Source organism: Eptatretus burgeri, chromosome 10 (genome assembly GCF_056783735.1).
Source record: "Eptatretus burgeri isolate ZD-2024b chromosome 10, Ebu_testis_v1, whole genome shotgun sequence".
In the NCBI taxonomy this organism is placed as follows: Eukaryota; Metazoa; Chordata; class Myxini; order Myxiniformes; family Myxinidae; genus Eptatretus; species Eptatretus burgeri.
Genome location: NC_140970.1, coordinates 58,520,056 through 58,546,524, shown reverse-complemented (window position 1 = coordinate 58,546,524; position 26,469 = coordinate 58,520,056). Strand labels below are relative to the sequence as shown.

General features: G+C 43.5%; 1 protein-coding gene across 1 annotated transcript in view; it reads left to right on the top strand.

Moving 5' to 3' along the window:
* The window catches only part of RFC3 (replication factor C subunit 3), a 34,341-nt gene extending 8,644 nt beyond the window's left edge, over nucleotides 1-25,697 (top strand). The window contains exons 2-9 of the mRNA XM_085898555.1: nucleotides 418-555; nucleotides 4,685-4,752; nucleotides 4,877-4,974; nucleotides 5,580-5,761; nucleotides 7,075-7,211; nucleotides 15,118-15,216; nucleotides 23,109-23,178; nucleotides 24,823-25,697. Of these exons, the coding sequence (XP_085754681.1) occupies nucleotides 418-555; nucleotides 4,685-4,752; nucleotides 4,877-4,974; nucleotides 5,580-5,761; nucleotides 7,075-7,211; nucleotides 15,118-15,216; nucleotides 23,109-23,178; nucleotides 24,823-25,014 (984 nt within the window). The 3' untranslated portion in view covers nucleotides 25,015-25,697. The remainder of the gene's footprint in view (nucleotides 1-417; nucleotides 556-4,684; nucleotides 4,753-4,876; nucleotides 4,975-5,579; nucleotides 5,762-7,074; nucleotides 7,212-15,117; nucleotides 15,217-23,108; nucleotides 23,179-24,822) is intronic.
* The last annotated feature ends 772 nt before the right edge of the window (nucleotides 25,698-26,469 follow it).

The following is a 26,469-nucleotide window of genomic DNA, read 5'->3' as shown; positions in this document are numbered from 1 at the left end:
TACACACGGCCTGCGTTCACCACGCACTCGTTTTACACACGGCCTGCGTTCACCACGCACTCGTTTTACACACGGCCTGCGTTCACCACACACTCGTTTTACACACTGCCTGCGTTCACCACGCACTCGTTTTACACACTGCCTGCGTTCACCACGCACTCGTTTTACACACGGCCTGCGTTCACCACGCACTCGTTTTACACACGGCCTGCGTTCACCACGCACTCGTTTTACACACGGCCTGCGTTCACCACGCACTCGTTTTACACACGGCCTGCGTTCACCACGCACTCGTTTTACACACGGCCTGCGTTCACCACACACTCGTTTTACACATTGCCTGCGTTCACCACACACTCGTTTTGCACACTCCTTAGGAACGTTTTTACTTGTTTCAAGGCTCGTTTGTTATTACAGGTGGAGTGTGGAGATTTCCCTCACCTGTTGGTGTGTGGTCCTTCTGGTGCCGGAAAGAAAACTCGGGTGATGTGCCTCCTTCGTGAACTGTATGGTCCGGGTGTGGAGAAGCTTCGCATCGAACACCAAACTCTGACCGTATGACGCGCACTGAGGCACAGCATTTCCTCGCAATGGGATCACAACATGCTAACTTACATAGACCGATGGACGACGACTCGCCGGCTCGGCCCTGGCAAACGTTTTGACCAAAGTCTTTCATGAAGCGGACGCTCAGGTGTGACTGACGTTCGACCAAACATGGTTACGATTTGTCGTCTGTTCGGAGGTGCAGATGATGACTCGCTTACTTTACCAGAACAATAGCGTGGGGTTTTTAACGTTCACCGCCTGCTGTTGACTTAATGGTTAGGGTGGTGGGATCCTCGGGTCCTGAGTTCAAATCCCACTTGGCTGCTGAATTAATACCAGGTGGGGTTGACTCTGCCTGTCATCCTTCCGAGGTTGGAAAAATGAGTGCCAGCTTGCTGGTATCCTGTGTCGGAGTGGCGACCCGTCCAGGATTGTGTCCAATAGCCAAGGAGACTGCTTCGGCAGCACCAACGCTCTGTACAGAGTATGGTCCTGATGGATGGATGGACTGGTGCATGCAGAGGAGCCATCCATCTTGGTGTCTTGCCTTCGGCTGGTGCACTTCATGCTGGAGGCTGCAGTAATGCCCTCCTGCTTGTGAAGCGGCTCTACCACAATTTATATTCGGGTCGAGAATCCCCATGTGAAATGCAATAGTAGCCCAATGGACTCCTGTGTGCCCTGTTAATCTGTCATCACACTAAAATACACAATTTGGTGTCTGTCTGACGTCGATAACAATAATAATAGTATGTACAATAATTGAGTCATAATAAGGTGATATCCCCCCACCCCCCCCCGCCCCCACTCTCGGGCTGCTCCTGTAGATAAATATCTAATTATTTAATACGATTAGAATAACTAACTTAATATCTCACCGTCATCCGTCAAATCAACACAAACTCACACAAATAGCTGATCCGGGGTGTGTTCCATTCCCACTCTGCTTGCTGTCGCTTGCCTCGTCAACCGTTTCATTGGATTGCTTGCTTGAGTTGAGCTGCTTGGCGAGTGCTAGCTAGATGCTTGGTAATGGAACACACTCCAGAACGTCTGTCAGGTCGAGGACCCTTTTCTGGTTCTGCCGTTTGTGACAAAAAAAGTAAATTTTGGGGAAGTTTTGTTTCATCCTCGGGGCAGGTTCATTGATTTTAATAACTGAGATGTTCCACTGCGCACATGGGTTCATCCATTTATTAATGAAGGGTGTTTTGTGATCGTACAATCGATTGTGGTGTAGATGTCCTCAACTATATCGATATATATATATATATTAACATTAGGAATTACACATTTATTGTGGTTATTGTTGTATTTGTATACATTAAACGTAATAATTACTCCACTTGCTTTCTCGACTAATACTAACCTCACCCCCCTAATTTTGTAATCATCCTGTCAAGTTAAACATCAGGGAAAACATTTTTTAATAGATTTATTACGTGACTGTGCTTTATTTACTTGACATGGAGCATTCCCTTTGTGTTGTGTTTATCACCACTCACAAGTTGATATGTTTTGTCGGCAAAGTGAGACCCCACCTTCGGGGGCCCCTTGTCCCCACCTTCGGGGGCCGCATGCAATTACATGGGTTGCACGCCCCAAATGACGCCTGTGTGGGTGGAGCCTCATTCCCGCTCATGGAGTGTCACGTGACCATAGACAATGGCGTGCCACGTGACCCGACAATGTTGTGTCTCGTGATTTTGCATGGTAACGATCACTCTGGTAGGGAGTGGGTGTTTCCAGGTTTTCTGGCGTTATGATTCAAGAAATGTCTGGATTTTATCATTTGCAGACTGTGTACAGTGGTAAATGTGACATGCACACATATTTTAAATTATTTATATAAACTTTATCTGCCAGCATTGTACAGGGGGCTTGGTGACCTGAACCACTTGCATTGGCAAATGAACGTGAACATGATAAGTTGCACAAGAGCGCCGTTCTGTTCTTGAGTAAACAAATACATAAAGGATATTAAATCGAACAAGCAGTCGGAAAATGTAGTGCAAGTGGAACGGCACTCGGTAGAGCGGCATACCTCCACCACGCTGAACGGTTTATATTTTGTATCCCAATTAGAGGCCGGATCTGCTTCAGGACCTGAACCCAAATCTAATCGGCTTGCTCTTGTCACCTACACACTCACCACTAAGTTTTGTCATAATCTGTCCACAATGTTTTGAGATATTGTGCTGTATATCATTTTTTGGCCCTGTCACTTGATGGTGAAGAATCGCTTCAAAAATTTATCTGGCCCAGATCTGGATCTGTGCTAATCCTAAACACTTAAATTTAATTCTGTAAGTGTTTAGGATTAGCATAGAAGTAATTAAATGTGATATCAGATATGCGTTGCTATTTTGTATAGTTCAAGCCATCTCCCAACTTGCTTTACTCAATGTTTTTAGCCTCTGTTATTGTCTTAAATGTTTTTTTTTCGTGTCCAGCTAGGCCTAGTTAGCCCTTAGCTTCGGTGGGAAAAGGTGATTTCACTCTCCCAACGAGGCCACAGCATCAGAATGTCAAGGTGTGAGGTCATGGAAGGGTCACCCAAATCCCGGACCAGACCGGTCGACCAATGGCGAGTGAGATGGGAGAGGTGTGGCGCATCACCACAGATCCTGGGACTGATTTCCGCAAAAGGGTGTGCAATTCTGCAGAGCTACTGAGCGATGCCATGCTTCCTTCCTTGAGTCTCTCGTAGTGTGCAGATGCATTTGAGCTGCCAACCTGCTCCAGTTCCTGCTGTGTCCTGCCGGGCACAGCCAGGGTATTTCTTGTCTTGTGATTTGACTGTCTTTCTCCTGTGGGGTGAGTCTAAAGGCCTACAACATAGATAACTGGAAGGGCACTCGGTCGAGTGCATACTTCCGCCACGTAATACCTGAACCATGAGAACATGAACCAGAAATAATTCTAAAGAGGAAACTTTCTGTTTTTAAGTATGTCATAAAGGGCACAAACAACAGGCATGAAGAACTAATGTAACCTGTTAAATAAGGTAGTATAATAAGTAATAACCATTGCATCAATGGCAGTAAATTTCTGGAATGAATTTTTTTTTTTTTGGAATATGACCTTTACAATATATATTTTTTAAATTTCATTTTAATTATATACTTGAACACTGGAACACAAATCTCCTTAGTGCTTCCAAAAACCTCAAGTTTTGCAGTACTTGGACATATTATGTAAGACTCTGCACAACGGCGATAAATTTCTGGAATTTTTTTTATACAACGTTTAAAATCCTTGTTATTTCAATCAAATTATATAAGTAAACATGTTTACCCCATGGTGTCTTTCTTGAAAAGGTGTTATGGCTGGCACCCTGCACAAATTTCAAATCCCTGATGAAATCGGATACATTTGGCCTGGCCAGCTCAATTGTGAAAGACTTGGAGCAAAAACTTTTCCCAGTCCACCTCACAAGAAATAGGGAATAACTGGGCCATTAAATGAGTAATATAGAGCATTGTATGCATCGTTCCTTGACAAGAATCTTTGCAGTTCAGTATACCCTTAAATATCGTGGTCTTGAATATCACGGGTTTTGACCAATCACGGCAAACTCTCTATTTACCGATTTTTTTTTTTTTTTTTTTTTTTTTTCTTTTCTTATCGTAGGGTTGATTTTTGACGAATGACACCTGAGCTAATCTACAAATGCTATTATAAGAAGCGTGGGTACTTATCCAACCAAGATATTCTAGTTTTGTATTTTTAATTAATTTTCTGAAATTTGTAGAATTTGTTTTTCACATGGAAGTTGTGGGTTACGGTGTGTAAGTAAAGGTGGAAAAATTCTGATTTAACGCAATTTAATTCCAGGCTATAAGGCAACAAAAGGTGAAAAATTTAAGGGTGGTGCAGACTTTCTATAGGCCCTGTTGTTGTCCGGTTGACCTGCTGGTCGCATTGTGGCAGCCGGAACTGCTTGTTTATAGTGGGTGGATCTGTGTCTTTCACATGCTCCACCGACTGCAGATTGCAGCTTCAGCCGGAAGTAGCCTTTTTAACTGCAAAAACACCTATAGTTTCTTTACAACTTGCAGTGCATTTATGTGGGAGGGTGTGAGCTTTGGTACTTTCCAAAAAGTTCAGTTGTCTTGCTTGTGTTTTTCCACAGACGCCATCGAAAAAGAAAATTGAAATCAGCACGATTGCTAGCAATTACCACATTGAAGTGAATCCCAGGTGAAACGGTTGTGCTTGGTTGGCTCGATAACGCTTGTCTTCTTATTTGTCAGCCTGCTATTATTATTGTTGCTTGTCGTCTCTTAATTTGTCTTTTTCCTCTGGATTTTCTGTTCTTTTGCAGTGAAGCAGGTGTGCAGGATCGTGTGGTTGTGCAGGAACTCATTAAAACCGTTGCACAGTCTCAGCAGCTAGAATCCAGCACACAACGAGACTTCAAAGGTATGTGCACTTGCTAATTTTGGAGCCAGAAACGCTTTGTTTTGTTATTTGCTTGTTATGGAGGTCAGGGTTCTTGGAAGAGCCAGATGTTAATGGATATGAGATCAACACACGAGAGGTGCAAAGAGCATGGAGATCTGAAGAATAATAAGAGAGACTTGGAGATGGTACCAATCAGCCAAAGTGCACTAATGGAAAAGCACACAGCGAACAGTAATTGTGGACACAGTAAATTAATGGTGGACATCTTGAAAAGGACACTTAGAATAACAAAGATAATTGATATTGTTTTCATTAACCAAATTTGGTGGTGTAACGGTGAGAGCATCTGGAGTTCTAAGTCTGGGAGGATGGTGATTCGAACTCTGCCAAGTTATAGCAATGACTTAAAAAATGGTACGTGCTGCCTTCTTGCTTGACGCTCAGCATTTATAAAGGATAGAGAACAAACAACCGTAGGTTGGCAATAATAGTGCAAGCTTGATGGGCCTAATGGCCTCGTGCATTTAAGTTCTTTCTCAGGGAACTTGTATTATAATTATTTCCCTAATAATCGCCTTTTTTCTGGTTTGATTGTTTTTTTTTTTTTTTTGTTTTTTTTTCAGTGGTGGTAATCGCAGAAGCTGAGCGGCTGTCCCGTGATGCACAACACGCCTTGCGCCGTACTATGGAGCGTTACATGGTGACGTGCCGTCTGATTCTCATCTGCACGTCGGCCTCCCGTCTCATCTCACCTATTCGCAGCCGCTGCCTTTCTCTTCGTGTACCTGCACCCTCGGATGAAGAAGTATTCCTGTTGTGTCCATCTTTGTTTGCACCCTTCCTGTCATTATGTGATCTTGCGTATCGGGTGACGTCAAATTACGTCGTTTTCTTTTTACATCCCTTCTGCAGAGAAGTGCCAGGTCGAAAATGTAAAACATAATATTTGTGTGTTTGTCGGTGTGTCAAAAATATAAAACATAAAAATAATCCTACTATAATTTGAGAAGTGTTTGTGTGCTTGTCAGTGCGAGGGCTTGTGCTTGTCCGTGTGTCAGCTTGCATTCAAAGAATGTGTGACAGGTGGTTCTAGTGAAAGTTGCATCTTCATTAATAGGTAAAGTTCTGTGCAAAGTTGTATCATCCATCGGCACATTTGAGTTTATGACGTCACTTGTTTGAGATTTGACTTTCATGCAAATGATTCCTGTAGTTGTGCTGATGCAGTCGAGACTGATAGGATGGTTCAGGGGCACTGCATTTGCTTTTGAGCTGTCTGGTGTGATTTTGATTCCCAATCTGACACTCAATTGGCGGATTGGTGCTCTGCAGGTGGGACGTTAGTTGCATTACAAAGTGCACCGTCCCTCGGACAGACATTAAATTGAGTGTTCCGTTTGCTACCATTAATTGGTGGATGTGAGAGATCCCACAGGGTTTTTCACGAAGTGTATGTGAGTCGTCTCCATCACCCTGAACAAATTACAAATTCCGACCACCTTCAGTTGAACTTCAGGCTTGACTAGCCAGTTTGTGAGAGTCTTGGGCCAAAAGCTTTCCCCAGTTAACCCCACGAGAGGTAGTAAGTGGTAGGTTGACCTGATTCAGCCGATCGTGTCAAATTCCTGGTTTTTTTGGACTTGTGAAAGGGCCAAATTTCAAAGTTAATTGTAAATTTGCAGCCAAGTTTAACTATTAATCCCTACCACATAGAATTGTAAACTACCATTGTAACCGATCCAAATGAGCAATTTGTACCTGGTAATGATGGTCTGAACGATTGCAGACATTCTTGTGCCTGGTCATCATTGTGACACACACACACACACACACACACACACACACACACACACACACACACACACACACACACACACACACACACACACACACACACACACACACACACACACACACACACACACACACACACACACACACACACACACACACACACACACACACACACACACACACATATGTCATTCAAGATTATCATGTATGAGTGAGAACCACCATTTGGGTTTCTGCAATGTGTATTAGTATTATTTACTGGAATGACCTCCATCGTGGAAGAAGCAAGTTTTCATTTGCATTATTTAATTTGCCAATGTGTAGGTGTGCCAGGTTCTTTCCTCCGTGTGCCGAAAGGAGGGCCTTTCCTTGCCTCCAGAGCTTGCCAGGCGCATTGCTGAAAAGTGTGGCCGAAACTTGCGCAAGGCCTTGCTCATGTGCGAAGCGTGCAGAGTGCAGCAGTGAGTTGCATCTTTTTACTTTCACCTTCATGATGTTTTCATTTGTTCCCCCTTTGAATAGTCATTCTTCCAATGTCGCAGCTCACCAGCGAGTAAACATTAAATGACTACGTCTGTGACATTCTGATTCTTTTAACTCTTTCGAATGTTTATTCCCTTTAACAGCACTGTTTAAGAATTGCGAATTGTTTTTGTATAAACCCTTTGTTTACATTTGAGGATGCATTTGTCAGCTGAATGGGTTAATGGGACGAAGTGCGTTGTGTGGGTCTTGCAGCTAGGTCTAATTATATCTCTATCTTCCATTCAATCCTGATTTCATTCCAACCCTTTCCTTTTCTCCATGATTCAAATCAAATCTGGCATCGCACCCAGGCAACACTGTACAGCTCTCCACCAACACTGTACAGGACTCACATGGCACACCCTTTCATTCAGATCTGCGAGCTGATTTAGAACGGCGTCTCACCTTGCTCCACCTTCGCTCACCACCTTGACCACCAACATCTTCCGCACACAGGAAAAATCACCCCGTGCCTACACGCACCTCCGCATCGATGCAATTTTCCTCCAACGAGCGTGCTGCGTGGCCCAGGCCACTCTGGGGATGGGGACGGGCCAAGCACGTTAACAGCACCAACTGCAGCTTGCCGGGGGTGCCCCGAACAGGCATGCGGGGCCGACACGACTCTCGTCCAGTTGCCAGAACACGGCCCGGGAGTTCGGTGAAAGGCTCCGGGCCGTGTCATGCCGGATGTGTGAATGAGGCCGCTTCCAGCCCCAGGACCCTGGCAGGGTGGGGCCGGGATCCAATAGAAGGCATGATTTGGATGACTTTGGGTCGTCGCCCCTTCACCCAGGGCTTATAAAAGGCGGATCGCGAAGCCATCCGCCCTCCCTCTCCTCCCTCTCACCTGCCTGCCTCGCACTGTCTCTGCCTGCTTGTTCTTCACTTCTTCACCCCTCTGCTCCGCCCTCCCTTCACTGCACCTCGTTGTCTGCCTGTCGCTGCATCTGCACTCAGGGTTGGTGTGCGACAGACGTTCTTCTGGACCAGTGTGGAGCACACATTTCCACAAGCCCCGGTAAAGTGATTAAGCAGGAGATAACGTGCTGACTCAAGGTGGGATGGCTCAAGCGGAGCATCCCCCAAAGCTTACTGGATTGCGCGGTTGGCCAACCGTGCCAGTTATTGAGGCCGTTATGTCTCATCTGCTCTCCTTCCTTCTGGCTATCTAATCTTCATTGTGTGTGTGTGTGTGTGTGTGTGTGTGTGTGTGTGTGTGTGTGTGTGTGTGCGTGCGTGCGTGCGTGCGTGCGTGCGTGCGTGCGTGCGTGCGTGCGTGCGTGCGTGCGTGCGTGCGTGCGTGCGTGCGTGCGTGCGTGCGTGCGTGCGTGCGTGCGTGCGTTTTTATGGGATGGTGCCTGTTGTAGCATAAGTTAAGATTGTAGAACATATAATGGGATAATTCTGCTCTGTGTCTGCTTTTGTAAATTGCTTGCCTTTTGTCGCACCCAACAAATTCCTTGCTATCCCTGCTGTACCTAATAATAAATCCATTTACTGTGCCACATACCTTTCCTGGCTAATTGTAAATAAATGCTTGTGTTGAAATGTTCCCAGCTCGTTTTTTTCCCTCATTGGTCCAGCATGGTCCGTAGCCAAGCCGGGACGTTATCCCCCAACAATCTGTTTTCCGACCCGGTACATCCATGGTAGTTATGCTTGGCTGCATCTGATCCGGTTTGAACAAGGTGTACCGAGAGCCTGTCCCCCGGTAATTAGATCACGTGACCATTTCAGGTAACCAGTTTCCACCAGACTAGTGTCACGAAGTCATGTGGTTGAGTTATTGGTGTTCACGGTCAATTATCAACCCACTGTGTTAAGGAGTTGTCCGTGTGTGACTGCCTGCGATTCCGGAGAGTCTGGTGGGAATCAGAGGTAGCTCCCCCCCCCCCCCCCGGCGTGGTCTTCTCACCCCGACCGCGGGTCCGCAACAGTGTGTGTGTGTGTGTGTGTGTGTGTGTGTGTGTGTGTGTGTGTGTGTGTGTGTGTGTGTGTGTGTGTGTGTGTGTGTGTGTGTGTGTGTATATATATATATTATATATATATATATTATACATATATTATATATTATGGATGGGATGGAGTATAATTAAGAACCTGATCAACCTTGTATACCTCCTAGCCATCCACAGAATACAAGTAAACAAATGCATAAATGGGGGTGGGAAGGAGAGTGGGGGTGTGGGATGGTGATTATGTATTCATAATTAATGGTTTACCAAAGCATTAAAGTTTGCACCTGCTTGAAAGCAAAAACCTCTCGTTTTGGCTTTTAATAAATATGAAAAGTCACCATACAGTAGAATCTGGATTATAAGCATATGCGCTTATTTTTAGATTTAGTGGAACACTTATGCACTTATTTTCCATATATGCTTCTACATATTGAAAAAGTCATGACATGCACGTATCACGGTAAATGTTCTTCATACTGGCTGCGTAGATGTCAGCTTTTACGTCATTGCAATTTTAATTCTCCGTACCTCGGAAACAAACACTAAATACATTTTTACGTCCTCAAGCACGTATCTGTTTAAACTCCACAACAAATTTGTTTTCCATGTCCGGGTTAAAGGCCCGTCTTCCACTCCCTATTTTCTTCAAACCTTTCTCACTCTGAACAGTTATTTCCTCATTCTTCACCATTCGCATCAACGTCTTCGTGTTAAGTCCGAATTTCTTACACGTCTGTTACTGGTTCTTTCAAGAGTTGTAAAATGTGATGATCTCAATCTTCCTTTAACGGGTGTATGATCACCGCTTCACAGGCGTGTCCATTTTTATTGTGATAAACGTGGTGTTACGACCCTTTTTCAAAAAGGGTCATAAAACACCCTTTTACGACCCTTGATCAACAACGTAATTTTAAACTTACAACTCTTTTAAGTACTTGCACCAGACGTGTAAAAAATTCGAACTTAATTTTATGTACTAATAAAACACGAAATAATGTTGTGTTTGAGCTAATGATATTTTCAGTTTTCAAAGCTTTGCGATGACATTTTTAGATGCACTTATTGTTAATGGAGAAATCAAATGGTGAGGCTTGTGTGCACTTATTTTTCACATGTGCCTATATTCAAGCATACGCTTATTATCCAGATTCTACGGTATTGTTGCCTGGAAGGGGAGGGTGGTAAATCCATTGATGGATTGTGGTAAGAATAACTTGGTCCGTGTGTTTGAGTCGCTTCGATTTATTCCTGTATAAAATATTTGTCTAGACTCTCGAGGTTGGTCTTCTTGTAAAATGTGTGCCAAGGAGGTGGCACGTGTACACCTTAAAGCAGCATTAGGGTAAGGTAAAACCTCATGTCTCCAGGCAAATCCAGATGGAGGGCTTGTGGGCACAAAGGCATACAAAGTTCTGTAAGCACGGCCATGGTACGTCCCATCAGCTCTTTGAGGGCTTTGCATGGTCCCTCAGACGACTCCGTCTGGTGGCTACTTAGACAAAAGTACTACGGAAAAGCCCTTGAGTGGGCTGGACAATGAGGTACCGCCTGGGACGGCGAGTGCCCAATGAGAGAGACTAGCTACGTGCTGGAAAGGTGGTGTCTGCGCATGTACGTGCGAGTAATCAGTTCAATTTGAGCTTTGGACAAGAGAGGAAGAGACATCCTTCTCTGCTTGGTTGTCGATCATTTCCATTCCTCCTCTTCGCCTTTTGTTCTCTCAGCCGCATTTTGCTCCATGCCGCATCATCTTGCAGCCACAACTCGCTCGTGCCTGACGCAAGCCCTCGCCTGCCCCTTTGATCTTTGTATCAGTCCGGTATTTGGTGCCATAGCGGGTAATTATTTTTATTTCATTGTACATAAGTTTATGTGTTCCTTCATTCCTATCTGTCTGTCAACAGACAGATCTGTGCCATTAATTTTTGATTGTCCTCTCTTCCCTTTTTCTAGAATACTTTATAAATAAACATTTTGATGAGAAGAAGAATTTTCCCACCTTTTGCCTTTCACACGTGAACACCACCAGTTTTGGCTTTGTTTGAACGATCCTTGGGGAATTGTAATGGAAAGAACGGAGTGAAAACAAGAAAATGAGCAATCAGAGATTGCAGGGCCTTGCCAAGACGTTTGTGTAGTTTTGTGTGGCGTTTGTGTACTGGTGTTGCGTAATTAATAACAGACATAATTAGAACGAACACTTTATAACTGGTGGCAGTGATGAGCGGTTACCAAGATGTCCCGCTTTGATGCAACCCCCACTTTGATTGGACACCTGACCCTGACCCATGACGTTTTTTTTTATTTTAATGATTATTCAATTGAATTCAGGATGGGATTAAAATAAATTCAATTCAAATCAATGGAAGACCAAATAGGTACAGTTCTGCATTGGAGTCATCAGAAGGAACCCAAACAAGCAAAAAGCAAAGATGAAGTCATCAGGAGGAACCTGGATATGATTTGCATTTCAGCTGCTGCTACTGCACTCAAACCCATCCAGGTGCAGCCAAGTGAACCTCATTCAAAAAAAAAAAATTATATATATATCAAAATAAATAATTATGGCTGTCAAACCATGCGTCCGATCAAGCTGAAATTTAAAACATTTATTCCCCATCATTACTAAATCATAATGTGAAGTTTCACTTCGATTGACTAAGCGGTTCCAGAAAAAACATTTAATATTTTTTTTCAATCCAATATGGCTGCCAAACAATGTGACCTATCAATTATTCTTAAACAAACTTGTACATCCATGGCTTGGGGAACATTTGTGTGAAGTTTTGCCTCGGTCTGTTCAACCACTTCAGAGAAGATTTTGAAGGTTTAAAAACAAACAAAAAAACAATATCGCTGCCGAATCACGTGACCGACATCAATTTTTTTTTTCTGTGGACCATTTTATCCCGAGATGACCCTCAAAATTTTTCAAACTGATCATATCTAGCGTTCTACATATGCAATTATGACATCATTAAAAATATCACATTTATTCCTCATGAGGATTAATTACTTGCCATGTTTTAATTTTTTTATTTTCCAGTTTTTTTTAAACATGGCTGTCACACTACGTGATCTATGATGTCATTATCAATATAACATTATGCATGAGTAGTCGCTTCTGGAGCGAAAATTTTGTCTCGATCTGACAAGCGGTTGCGGAGAAAAACACTTAAGTTCTATGCAGACAAGCAGACCCAAATGCAATACCCTCTCCTTCGGTGAGAGTAGTTAACGCTACGGAATCCCCAAAGGTCTTGGGCCTCTACCTCAGGGCGATCCCTGTTAACGGACCTTGTCTGAAGGGACAACATAACATTTCCTTTATGTCTTTCTTACCAATGCATACTCCACAACTCGACAGACACCCTATCTATAAAGCAACACCATTGCAGTTTGTCATGAAATTGTTCTTCAGTTTAACGTGTTTTTTGACCATTTTAAGATGGGTACCAACTGTATTACCTGAATCAAATTGTTTGGCATACTACATTGTGGGGTGGGGGGGGGGGGTGGTGATTGTAAGTCCTTGACTCGTGCTTTCTGAATTCACAATTTGCTATCTACACTTACTTTCTGCCTCATTTTCATTTTCTGTTAAACAGGGTGAGTTGCTTTCTGATGTATGTTGTGAGCTCGTGAGAAGGGACCGTGGGCAGGATTGTGAATCATGCATTATGGTTGCACAGTTTAAATTTAATATTGTTGTATTTATACATGGCAATTCTCTTGCATGCCGTTTCAGTTTTAGTCTCATATATCTGTCTGGCTCTGTCTTGTCTACTAACTCCCTCAAAGTGGATTCTTGCCATTAACATTGGACATAATACACACACAAAGAACGTTGGCACAGGAGGAGGTCATTCGGACCATTATACCCGCACTACACCAACACCAGTTACCATTACCCATCCACACACAAGCTACTTCAAACTCCTGCCAATATCTCCATGCCACTCTATCTCCAATACATCTAGGTACCGATCCATTCTCTCTGCTTCCGCTACCTTTCCAGGGAGACCATTCCATGCAATAACTACTCAATGACTGAAAGACCCTTGCCTTAATACTGTCCTAATTCTCATCTTCTTTACCCTCAGGCTATGCTCCCTGGTTCTATCACTGTACATTCTACTGAAAATCTCATCTACCCCAATCTTGTCCACACCTTTCATTATCTTAAACATCTCTATCAAATTCCCTCATAATCCCCTCCTTTCCAATATATAAAGTTTTTCTCCTTCAGATGCTCATAACTTTGTCTAGCTAGCTCTGGAATCGATGTCGTAGCCTTGTGATGTTCTCTCTCCACAGCAGCTATGTCCTTCCTCAGATGTGGTTCACATATTGGTCACCAATCCCCAAGGATTTCTGTATGATTTGTTGAAATCCAAACGTTCCTGTGCCTGAGCAGAGTGGCAAAATAAGGTACCTGCAACAAATCCCCCATTCACCGGTTGGAGGCACATCAGAGTAGCTTGAGATGTGAAAGATATGATCCTCAAAGCCTCTGGTCTGCCACTGAGGCATTGGAGTGTAAATCTCACAGAAGAGAGGAAGTGAGTGAGGATACTGGAAAAGCATAAGCAGGCCAGTGGGGGCACATTGTAGAGAGAGTGGTTGGAGTGGATGGACAGCTGGCAAAATGTTTTGTTGGACATGGTGGCAGATGTGAAGTTCTTGGCAAGTAAACTGCTGCCATAGAGCATTTTCTGAGCCCAAATTGATGCTGGGGCTATGGGTTGCATTGGATTTGCACTTTTAGTTTGTGTTTTTGGCATCCATGGTGTTTCACCGTGCCAGGCTTGCTCTCTCGCCTCACTACCAGCTGGGCACACACAGAAGTCTTTTGCTTCGGGAGACATTTCAGTCCTTTGTGAGCCTGTTAAAAACAACAGCATGGTTCCACCGTTGACTTGTGTATGCCTTGCATTGTAAAGGCTGATGAACTTCGCTGTGCTGAAGTATCGTTAGCTTTTTCTGGTGGAAGGTTGAAGAGGAAAAACCATTCGGTGACTAATTTAAAATGAACCTCCATCCATTAGACCTTATTGAAGTGACTGAAAGCCACCAAGCTCGTGACGCATATTTGATCATTTGGGAAGTGGGAGTTAAACACAATAATAATGAAGATGTGAGTTTTGCTGTTCAATTCGGCAAGCACATCTTTTTACCTTTTTCAGAGATAGCAAAGTACAATGGCATACTTTACATTTACTTAGTCCCTTTATACAAGGAAGTCTTGCAGGAGGAGGCCTGCTCATCATGCCTACACATTTCCACCAATATCCATGTACCCCTCTATCCTCATTGCTTCCAGGTTCCTATCCAACTCCAGTTTAAACCCTACCACCATTTCAGCTGCCACCACTGCTCCAGGGAGACAATTTGGTGCATTAATTCCCCTCTGAATGAAAGACCTCTACCTTAATGTCATCCCAACACTCCTCTTCTTCACTCTCAAGCTATGGCCCCTCGTCCTATTGCTGTCCGTTCCACTGAAAAATTATTCGTCACTTATTTTATCTTGACCCTTCATAATGTTGTACATCACCATCATATGCTATCGTAATCACCTCCTTTCTAATGTATAAAGTCAAGTCTCCTTCAGCCGTTCCTCATGGCTTAGTCTAGCTAGGCTTGGGATCAATCTACTTGCTCTGTGCTGAACCTTCTCCAAGGCAGCTATATCCTTCCTCAGATGTGGTGACCAAAACTGAATATAATATTCTCGATGTGGCCTCATTAAATTCCGATGCAGTGCCAACACCACCTCTTTTGATTTATAATATATCCCTCTATGATTGGACAAACCAATTGCAGCTGAGATGCACTGGTGAACAATCTTTTCCTAAATGCTCCCCTTCTCTTTCTTCAGATACCCATTCACAGCAGACCAGAACATTCCCGAAGCGGACTGGGAAGTGTATCTTCGGGAAACTGCCAGTGCCATCCTTTCCCAACAGACTCCTCAGAGGTGTGCGTGATGGTTTTTTATTTAGTGTTTTTTGAATAGTGGTATGATTCAGTACGGCACGTTTGGTTTTAATGTTATCTCCAAAATGTCGTTATGTAGATTATATTTGCGTGGTTCACTACATGGTTTTTGATAAACTGATTCACAGGATTTATTTCCCAGATAACCTGATAGCAGACGAGTAGTCATGATCATAATGTAGCTGCATATCGGGAAGTGTTATTTGGAGTTGGACAGAATGGTTTTAGTATGAGTGTGTATCATGAAGTTGATTATTTTAGTTCCCAATAGTCTTGTATACCTTTCCATCTCGCAATGTACCAATTCAAATGGGTTATAATGTTTTTTTTTCATCTCGGCGAAATAGATTTTCAAGAATTTCTTCAGTTAAGGGTGGTTTTGCGGAATGTGCTGAGAGAGTATTTTCCATCATGTCAGAGAGGGGTTATTACCTCTGCCACCGAAGGTGAAGGCGATTATGTTTTTCATCCCTTTGTCTGTTTGTTTGTTTGTTTGTTTTCAGGATATCTCAAAAAGTTGTGGACAGATCGGACGGAAGAGCTATCTTGCAGTGCTAATTACGAAGATGTAATTTCAGATATTGTCACAAGTGCATGAAAAATGCAATTAGCAACCGGTTTCACCATTAAGACATCATCAGGGTAACATAGCAAGACAACTTCCATACACTTATGACTGAAAAACTTAAGGTTATAAACCAGATAATGTGGGACTCCAAACTGAGTGGTGAAAGCGCCGGAACAGAGTCCTATACTGCTATATATATATATATATATATATATATATATATATATATATATATATATATATATATATATATATATATATATATATATATATATATATATATATATATATATATATATATATATATTGTTACGGATTCGCGCCCGCCGGCGTGCTGACGGCCACGTAACTCGAATCGCGGCACGTCGCCCACCGGACGGACAATCCAGTCGTGACCCTCTCGGACTAACGCCGGGAACCAGTCACGGGTGGACCTTTCGGTCTCACCGCGATCGAGCCAATCAGCCCCCGCGTGGGATAGGGTTGCTCGCCAAATTCGACCTACCTAAGTACCCACACGGAGGGTAGACCGGGCGGTCGCACCTCGCCGCAGGTCGACTTCGGACACGGGCCACTTAAGCGACCCGTTCCGTACTATCGGGATAACCGAGCGGTGTTATTCGTCGACCTCGACGGTTCGATTAATTATCGGGCGTATTCAGCCCACTACCAACCCTTTACGTGAAGCAAGATGAGGATTCAATGAAAGAAATGACGAAGCGAAGCGGGAAACAGTTCAACACAAAGCACATTTATTCGCGATGAACGGAAAGCGCACATATACAATTCCACCAAAAGCACATAGAAAAGAAGAGAAACACAATGCAATTTTTACACAAAAAGCAAATGCGACAATGCAGATCTAATACCGATTACGCGAGCACACGGCAACACTTATGCAATTTTACTTCACAGACGGCGCCGACAACACATACCCAAAACCAAGGAAAAGAACACCCTCAAAGATGAGGCGGGCCTGAGGCCGAGACCGGGTCGGGCCTACCCGTCTGGTGATGAGACGCAGAGCGGCGATGGTGCCTCAACTCCGCGGGCCTCGCGGGCAGTGTCTGGTAGGGGGTGGGAAAGGGGCCCCCTTGGTCGCACTATCTCAGCGTGGGGGGAAACAGGAGGGGGTTGCTGATGCTCGGGGTATAGGGGATTTCTACTCTGCCTCGAGTCCCGCGATGAGCGTCTCCACCTCGGCCAGGTCGCGCCGTCGGCCTCCCTGGTGTGCAGCTCCCTGCACGACACGAGCACCCCCTCGTCTGCCCTCGCCGCCTCTCCACAGCTCCGTCCCCTCCGCTCCGACTCCAACGCACACGACGACGACCAACTCCTTCTTGCTTCTTCTTCCCAACTCCACCGCCCGCGAAGTCTTAACTCTTATCCCCTTGACTGACGAACGCGGTCGCTTATATCAGCCCCGTGGCTTCGCTCTCTCATCTTTTACCCCCTGCCTTCGACCTTTCACCTCGCTCCCCATTGGCCCGAGAAAAAGTGGGCGTGAATGCTTTTTGATCCATAAATTTGCATATATCGATCGCCCTCCAACGCCCTGGAGGCGGGGCCAAATCGCCCCTCGCTCACCGATTGGACGGAACAAAAGTGGGCGTGTGTCGTTTTTGATCCGTTTTTGAAGTGGAAAATCCGTGGTTTTGTACACGCTGTTCGGCGCGCGCCCTGCACGAGTCCAACACCGGTACCCACAAGCGGCGCAAGAACGGTGGCGATGCGACGGTTGCGAGGTGTGACGTGAAGCGGCGCCGCGGTGGGTGGTTGATGTTGTTGTGGTTGTAACAATGGCGGTTGGTCCAAATTAAAGATAGTAAAAGAAAAACGGCTATCCTGAAGAGTCGCAGCACGCATAAATGACATGTATTCCCACTAGACAACGGGTTTGGGCCTAACTACACATGTACTTACCGAGATATCTCACCTAAGGGACCTGAATGGTGGTTTGCGAATTTGGTAACCACAACAATATATATATATATATATATATATATATATATATATATATATATATATATATATATATATATATATATATTCTTTAAAGTGGAAGTACGTCACAAATGTAGAACAGGAAGTTCATTAGGAAATAGAAGGCCTATGTAATGATTTGGGTCCTGTACATACTCCCTTGTACATAATATGGCAGGAACTTCAACACTTGATGGATGGTCATGCAAGTAACAATTCTTGGATCAGTGAATAAACATGAAAGAAGGTAAATGGAAACAGCAAGCAGGGCAACCTTGTGCCTCCCATTCTGGAAAACCTTTTAGTTTCTCCACCTGGCCTTGGTGGGACTTGCTGTAGCCACCACCATTGTCTACATTTCCCAAACATAAAGTATAGAGTCATCCAAAAGCAAAAATGCAATCTGCGACTGGAGCAGGAAACTGGGACTGCAGCTGGAAACCATTTACGGACAGGGATGAGGAATCTGTCTGGACCTTCTATAAGGATCTGAGTCAAGAGTTTGGACCATGATCTGGACTAAGATGGAACCTGGAACTTACACAGGAACTGGAGTAACTCTCCATCATGCATTCCTGACTGATATTGCTGAAGTACAAGAGATGGAACAAGGTCTTGTTGACCTTCTTGGTGATTTCCATTCCGCAAAGCTGTAGGCTTGTGGTGAGGCCATAATGCCACCTCTGCTAGCCCTTTCTTTGCTTTGTTTTGTTTTCCAAGATGTTATGTGTGTGCCTGAACCATGGACACATGGTTGCATAATTTGTGATCTTTGCATTTATTTTAACAATTACTTTTTGTTAAATTAATGAATTTATTACTTGTGATTGATTTTAAAAAGCCAAAATTCACTGGAAATTATGGCTAATTGTGCCAATATATATTGTGTGCTTTATTTATTTATTTCTCTTGCTTTCAGTTAATCCTTCAATTAATCCTTCAAAAATGGTGGTGAATTCTTACAAATTGTTTTTGTAAGGCTCACTTGGCTGCACCGAGATGGGTTTGAGGATAGCGTAGTACCAGCTGAAACCCGAATGCTATCCAGGTTCCTCCTGATGACTATCTTTTCTTATTCGGGTTCTTCCTGATTACTCCAGTGCAGTATTTGGTCTTTTATTGAATGATTATCTGATACCGACTGCTGTAAGCAGAGGTCCTCCAGAAAGGGATCCCAGCTGGAATGACACCATTTGTCTTTCTTCAGGTTTATATGCCTAACAACATAAACACCAGTTTAATTAACCATTTGTATTATATGTAATCATACTCTTGCAAAAAAACGAAAACAAAATATACATATCACCATCTTACTATAATTCCCCGTCTGTCCGTCCGTCTGTTCCCAGGTACCGCAAAAACGGCTGAACCGATTGCAACCATTTTTGGGGTTTGTAATCCTGGGACCCCCTTGGAGTAAAATAGGCATACATATAATAACATGACCCCCTTAACGGCTCCCATAGGGAGCAGGTGCTTCTGGTATTTTCAATGTACATTATATAAAAGTGGCTTTGGTCATAAAAATGTGATGTACGGATATTGGCGCTGCCTCATAAAGCACGTTTTGCTCATTCGGGGACTTTGGCATGTCCTGTTCGTTTCCATTCACCTGTGAACATTTCGAGTGCAAGAGTACTTTTTTTTTTTAAGCGTATGCCTTTCCACCACGAACTAGCATGTTAAATTCTGAATTCCTGCTTTTGTCGGTAAATTTGTCCCCTCTGCATACTTACAAAATATCTGAGATGATTGAGAAAATTCGCAGAATTTACCCTCCATCACAATTTGGTAAAAAAAAGTTGGTCAAAATACTGCAAATATGTAAATAAATGAATTCATAACATGTATATTGTATACCGTATATAATTGTACACCATAACATAATTCAAACATGTATACCGACATGCTCAGCAGCAATGAAGCACTCAATTCATGTTTGGTTTTGGTTTTTATAACAGTTCATACATATGTAAAACCCATTAGCACAGAATGTGAAACATTTTTTGAAGCCAGAAATCTTGTCAGTTAATTTCAGGAATATTATCATTAAATTTCTGAACTTAAAAAAAAAATTCATTGTAAAAGGTTTCTAGTAATGCTTGTGCCATCTCGACTGTTCGGGGTGTTACGAGTTGCTTCAACTGCAAAATCATGTTGCCAAACTCGAAATGTCTCCGTGTGTGTGTGTGTGTGTGTGTGTGTGTGTGTGTGTGTGTGTGTGTGTGTGTGTGTGTGTGTGTGTGTGTGTGTGCGTGCGTGTGTGCGTGTGCGTGTGTGTGTGTGCGTGTGTGTGTGCGCGTGTGCGCGTGTGTGCGTGCGTGCGTGCGCGTCTCCTCCATAACTCAAACTATAAAACCTAGCAGCTTGAAACTTTGCATGCATACAAGGAAATGCAAGAGTGAAAATTGGATGTTTGGGTTCATTAAAACACCCCTTTTGAAGATAATTAACAGCCTTATTTAATTATATCCTTCATCAGGAAATCTTCGGCCACCTCGCTCTCTGGAGTCTTAAGGCATTTCCTGGGTAACCTGGCTGGGGTCTGAAGCTGCCATGGTTTTGGCCTGCTCAACCTTGCCATGACTTGGAACAGGCCGCAACAATTTCTTAACGATAGTTATTTTTTTTTTTTCGCTTTCCTCACTCATATTCTCAAATGCCTGTTCATCATGGCTACAAATCGCTGCGTACATTGCAATATTTATAAACGCCCGGAGACATCAGCATTTGTTGCTTTAGTTCATTGCCGCACATGCGTTCACCATGAGTATCTCTCAAACTAAGAAGGATTTCAAAATTTAAGCTCCAGAATCGAACTTACAAGCAGTTCCCACTCTCCTAGAAAAGTGTTCATTTGACATTTCGGGCGTCTCCGGGAGGTGAATGTTGAATATGACGATTCCGTGATTGCCAGTTGCGTGCCAAGAGAGCCGTTTCTAATCAACTGTTTTGTTGGAATGATTAAACCAGCAGTCTACAATATTCGTACTGTCACCAAATACTATATAAAGATCAAAGCTACTGTGCGTGTCATCTCTCGGATGGACGATAAACTGGGTGTCACATCTGCCGGCATCCCTCACCCCTCTCCCTCCCAACCCTATCCCTCTTTCTGACCCTGACCCCTCTCTCCACTCCTCCCAGGGTGGGCTCAAAGTATCCACCTTCATTTCGGTAAGGGGTCACGATTAATGGACCAAGCTGTGAAGTTTTCTGTTCTCAATGTTTTGTGCCGAGGGCTCTCTTAAGGATCTTCGCTGAGCCCCGGACATCTTCCAACTGCAGTTTGTTTGCATTAACATTCCCAGGGATGTTTTTTAGCTCACCTGTAAAGTAGTTCCAGGGAGCTAATGGGATGGCACGTCATCCATCCGTCCGTCTGTTTATCCACAAATACTTGCAACTTCTCAGAAACTACACATACGATTTCAATGAAATTTGACCACAACCTTCATCACCTGTGATGGCATAAAAAAACGCGGTCTGAAGGGGTCTACAGAGGGAGGTTACAGGGGTGGGGGGGAGTGGGTTGCCCCCCCCCAAAGAGTTATTTGCTTTTGGGGGGCAACCCCTTTGGGGGGGGCAAGTGGGGGGTTCTTCCCAAAATATGTATTTCCTTTCTTTTATGAAGCCACACACAATTTCGATGAAACTTGACCACAACCTTTATCACCTGTGATTTATTAAGGTTTGTTCATGGCATTAAAAATGAAAGATCCATAGGTATTTACTTTCTTCTCCATTATATATTTTGTGGGTTATCCATGCCTACCAATGATTGCCTGGTTATCTTATCCAGCCACTACTAGGAGAGCACCCAGGGGTACTGCCCCATGTTTATTATATCTGTGAGGTTCTTTGTCATCATTCCTGTCTTTCCAGCTATCACAGGTACAACTTTGGCATTCTTTGGCTTCCAGGATATTCTCACTTAATTCATGAGGTCTTGGTGTTTGGTCATTTTCTTGATTTCTGCATCATTTAGTCCAAAATCACTGGCATTTAACACCTCAATCAGCAATGTCTTCTTCTCCTTTTTTTTTGTACCCAAGTAAGATATCTGGTCGCAATACTTTGTTTTCGATGTTCACGCTCGATGGTATCATTCGGTCCTACGTGAGCGGTAGGTACTTCCATGTTTTCAGTAATTACTTTTGGTTCATGTTCCCACAAATTTTCTGGAACTGGGACATCAAAGTTTTTGCAGATGTGCCAGCGGATTACATTAAAACTCTGTGTGGTGTTTGCAGCTGTTCTGACATGGATTTGTTTTTGTGTGTGTCTTCAGACATGAAGCATAACATATCATTCTCTTTACTAACTCCACCTATACCCCGCACCTTTCTTACTCTTTTTATTTCTCACTATCACACGCACTCTCTCACGCACTCTCTCACGCACTCTCTCACGCACTCTCTCACGCACTCTCTCACGCACTCTCTCACGCACTCTCTCACGCACTCTCTCACGCACTCTCTCACGCACTCTCGCGCGTACTCTCTCTCGCTCACTCTCTCTCGCGCGCTCGCTCACACACGCGCGCTCTCACACACACGCGCGCTCACACACACACGCGCGCTCACACACACACGCGCGCTCTCACACACACGCGCGCTCCCTCACACACGCCCCCTCTCACACACACGCGCGCTCACACACACACGCGCGCTCACACACACACGCGCGCTCTCACACACACGCGCGCTCTCACACACACGCGCGCTCTCACACACACACGCGCTCTCTCACTCACACATACACATACACCTCCCTCCCGCAGTATAGCAACGTTTGAGGCATAGCTCTTCCCACCTCCCCTCCCCCTTCCTCACTTTCCCTGCCTCCTGCCTCCTCTCTTCCCCTCTCTCCCCTCCCTCTCTCTTCTCTTTTTCTCTCTCCCTCCCCTCCATCCTCTCACAACCCCCTCCTCCCCATTAATACCCCCATCAGCAAAGTGACGGATTATATTTGCTCGTGATACTCTAATTTTATAGTTTATATTTCATTCATCTACCAAACTCAACACAGAGAGTCGGTTTTGCCGAAGCAGTTTCTTGGCTATGGTTTAAACTTTAAATCCTAGAGGGGTCACCACTCCGACAGAGGAAGTGAGGGCAGGAATTTTGAATTTGGCCAGGGTGCCAGTGATAGACCGATTTAAGCTGTGGATAAAATGTGGAATTCAATGTATTTATTTATTGCTCAGAGTTTGAGTGCTATGTAAAAATGAAGAAAAATGGGCAGTCTGGATATTCATGGCACCTTGAGGCTTGTATTGATACACAGACCTTGTTCCCTTTCCTCTGTACATTGTGCAGGCTTCTTGAGGTGCGTGGTCGTCTTTATGAACTTCTCGGTCACTGCATTCCTGCGGACTTAATTCTAAAGGTAAAGTGAGTATGTAAAAGTCATTTGGCTGACCCTTTTGAGTTCAGTTGGCCGAATTTGAGAATAATGTGGATGGGCCAGGACACAAAACAGCATAGGCAGAACCTTTTTATAATGTCATGGTCAACAACGCTCTGGTTTCAAAAAATAAACTATGTATTATTTATTTTGCACTAGCAGAATACCCATCCAAAGGGCGATCTAGTTCCAAGCATGCAACATGTTCTGACGCATTCCTTCATTTGGGCGGTGTGTAGGCAACAGCCACCCAACGGGGTGATTTTGTTCCAAGCGAGCAAAACGTTCTGATGCATCCCTTTGTGGGTGGTGTATAAGCAAAAGACCACTGCCTCGATCACTCCCAAAAATAAAAATAACCTGTGTTGTGTAAATGAAACAAAAACATGCATACTGCTTATTATATATATATATATATATATATATATATATATATATATATATATATATATATATATATATATATATATATATATATATATATATATATATATATATATATGAAATTCCTTCCACACAAGGTGCGAGCGGATACCTTTGCGAGTGTGCATATATTATACAATTTGGTTGTATAGCTCAGATAATTCCAATTGTACTGGGCCATATGCTGGCACTGGAGGTCTGAAGCCTGAGGCCTATATGTATTGTCACCTTCACAAGGCCCATGATGCCGATCGACTCCTTCTTCTTCTTCTTTCGGCTGCTCCCATTAGGGGTCGCCACAGCGGATCATCCGTTATGATCCGTATAATGATTTGGCACAGGTTTTACGCCGGATGCCCTTCCTGACACAACCCTGGTCGCCTTTTACGACACAGGGATATGGTACACAGGGATATGGGGCATACACCGGGCCCAGTACACTGGTACTCACTTCGCCAACCTCGGAAGGATGACAGGCTGAGTCAACCTCCTGGTGTGTATTAATTCAAGTGGCCAACGGGGCTTGAACTCAGGACCTTTTGGATCCCAAGCAGCTACCCTAACCACTATGCCAACACCAGGCTATATGATGCCGATCGACTCCAATCTTTCGATATTGGACGATCCTTTTAACAGTCACTTGGGTTGGTTTACACTGAACATAAAACTTGTAGGGAAGGCACGGCGATTGTGAATATGACACTTCCGAAGAAGCTTACCGTAGCATGAAAATGGCAGATGTATGATTTTTTTTTTCAGGTCACAATTGTGGGTGGCGTCAGGCCAGTTGTCAAACCTATGGGCATAGAACAGACATACAAACACTTGCTCCATTGCATATCTATTGCATATGAGGATGGAAAATGCTTGCAAAACAATGCCCATTTTGTGACGTGTGCTGCTGACTCTTTACAAATCCTATTTTATTGAGAATCAAGCTGAGATGGACAACTTGTGGAACTATAATTCGCGAGAAAGTTATGAGTCGGTCATTATTTTAAAGGGTTCTGTCACAGTGATTACAATCAAACTTGTTCTTTATGTTGCCTTGGCTCACTTATCACTGACAACTGGTCTTTGGTTGATAATGATACAATGATCTTGCATGATTTTAAAGCTACTATTTTCATTTATTGGCAGAAATTTCCACCCTCGATTTTCTGAATGTAATGCTTTCTGTTTTCCCCACGTGCTTGCCTGCAGGGTTTGGTAGCAGAACTGATACCATTGTGTGATGTGGAACTACAAGAGGAGGTGGTGACTGCAGCTGCCCGTGCTGAGCACCGCCTTGGTCAAGGCAGCAAGGCCATCGTGCATATTGAGGCTTTTGTCGCACGCTTCATGGCCACGTACCGGCGATTTGTGGAGGATGGCCTGCAGGGCCTGGGATTCTGATGGCAATGCTTGTCTTTGACAAAACATTGGTTGGTTATAATAAAGAGAGGGGCAGACAGGAATTGATCAACAAATGGGTCTTGTGAAACAATAATATCAATATATGGTAATTATTGAAGGGGAAAAGGAACAAATGATGAAATAGAATAAGGAACAATTCAAAACGTTTAAAAACAAACCTGCATACTTTTACGTAAATATGAATGTCAACTGATAATTATTTTTTAACTTAATATAGTTATCAACACTATATGAGATGTGAAACAATGGCCGCATTATCCTGAGGCATAAGCTCAAACAGAACACCAAAGAGGCTGCACATATAATGAGAGCAAGTTGCAAGCAGCAGTTGTGACAAGCTATTGGAGGTTTTGAAGCAGAGGAAAGGTGAGATGGCGGTGGGTGCCCTCCCCAATTTGATGCAGAATTCCCTCCCCCATCCCCCCTCCCCTTTTTATAATAGTTCTGTATTCTGGCAGGTGTTCAAACAAATGAACAACCATTAATGTACTTTATTTGATCCAAAACTTCGTAGAACTTACAAAAATGTTATGTGCACGTCACTACCAAGTAGCATTTTGAGATTTTTTTATTTTTGCCTCGAGTCAGTGTTGGAATGTGTTGATTTTTCATCACATTGTGTTAAAGAATGGTGAATAAACTTTTGCAACAGAAAAACTTGAGATCCAGAAAAAAAACAGTTTATTGTGAGTGTAGGCTGAAGCACTTCTTTTTTTTTTGTATTCATTTTGAGGCTCATGGAAAAGCGAGAGAACAGATCAGGAGGCACCAGAGCAAAAGGAACACAACATTCCTCATTTTCTGGAGCATTAAATTTGTCCTGGGGCTATGTGGAAGTGTACATGCACACTTGGGACGAGATTCCGTACAATTTTCAAAATTCAAAGCCAAAGTACTGCTAAAACTGCAGGTTCATGTTCAAAATATAAATTCCATGGAAATTAATTGGTTCCTCAATCATATAAATTGACAGACAGACAGAGCGAATCAATACGTGACTTTTGAAATGATGGATGGATGAATGATAAATGAGGCCTTTTGTACATGTGCTGGATGTGTTTACACTGACTCAGTTTGGTCACCAGGCATTTTTAACCTGTCCTTACTAGTGTGAAATCTGTGATTTAAATAGTCTTTTAAACATAATTTTTGGCATTTAGACGAAGGAGTGGCAATTTCTAGATGGTTTACCATCATTGTTCTGTTCCTGGATGCAAATCAGACTCACGGAAATATAGGATTACACGAAATATCCATGGATGACATTGAGAAGTGTTAATTTCCTGTGAATACAATTGTTGGCAGTGGTGAATATACATTAAAAAATACACACAGGCGCTTCAACTTTTACGAACAGATGCAAAAACCTGGGATAGTTTATCTTGTGGCCCTGGAACCAAACAAACAATATATTTATAACGGCCCTCTCTTCCG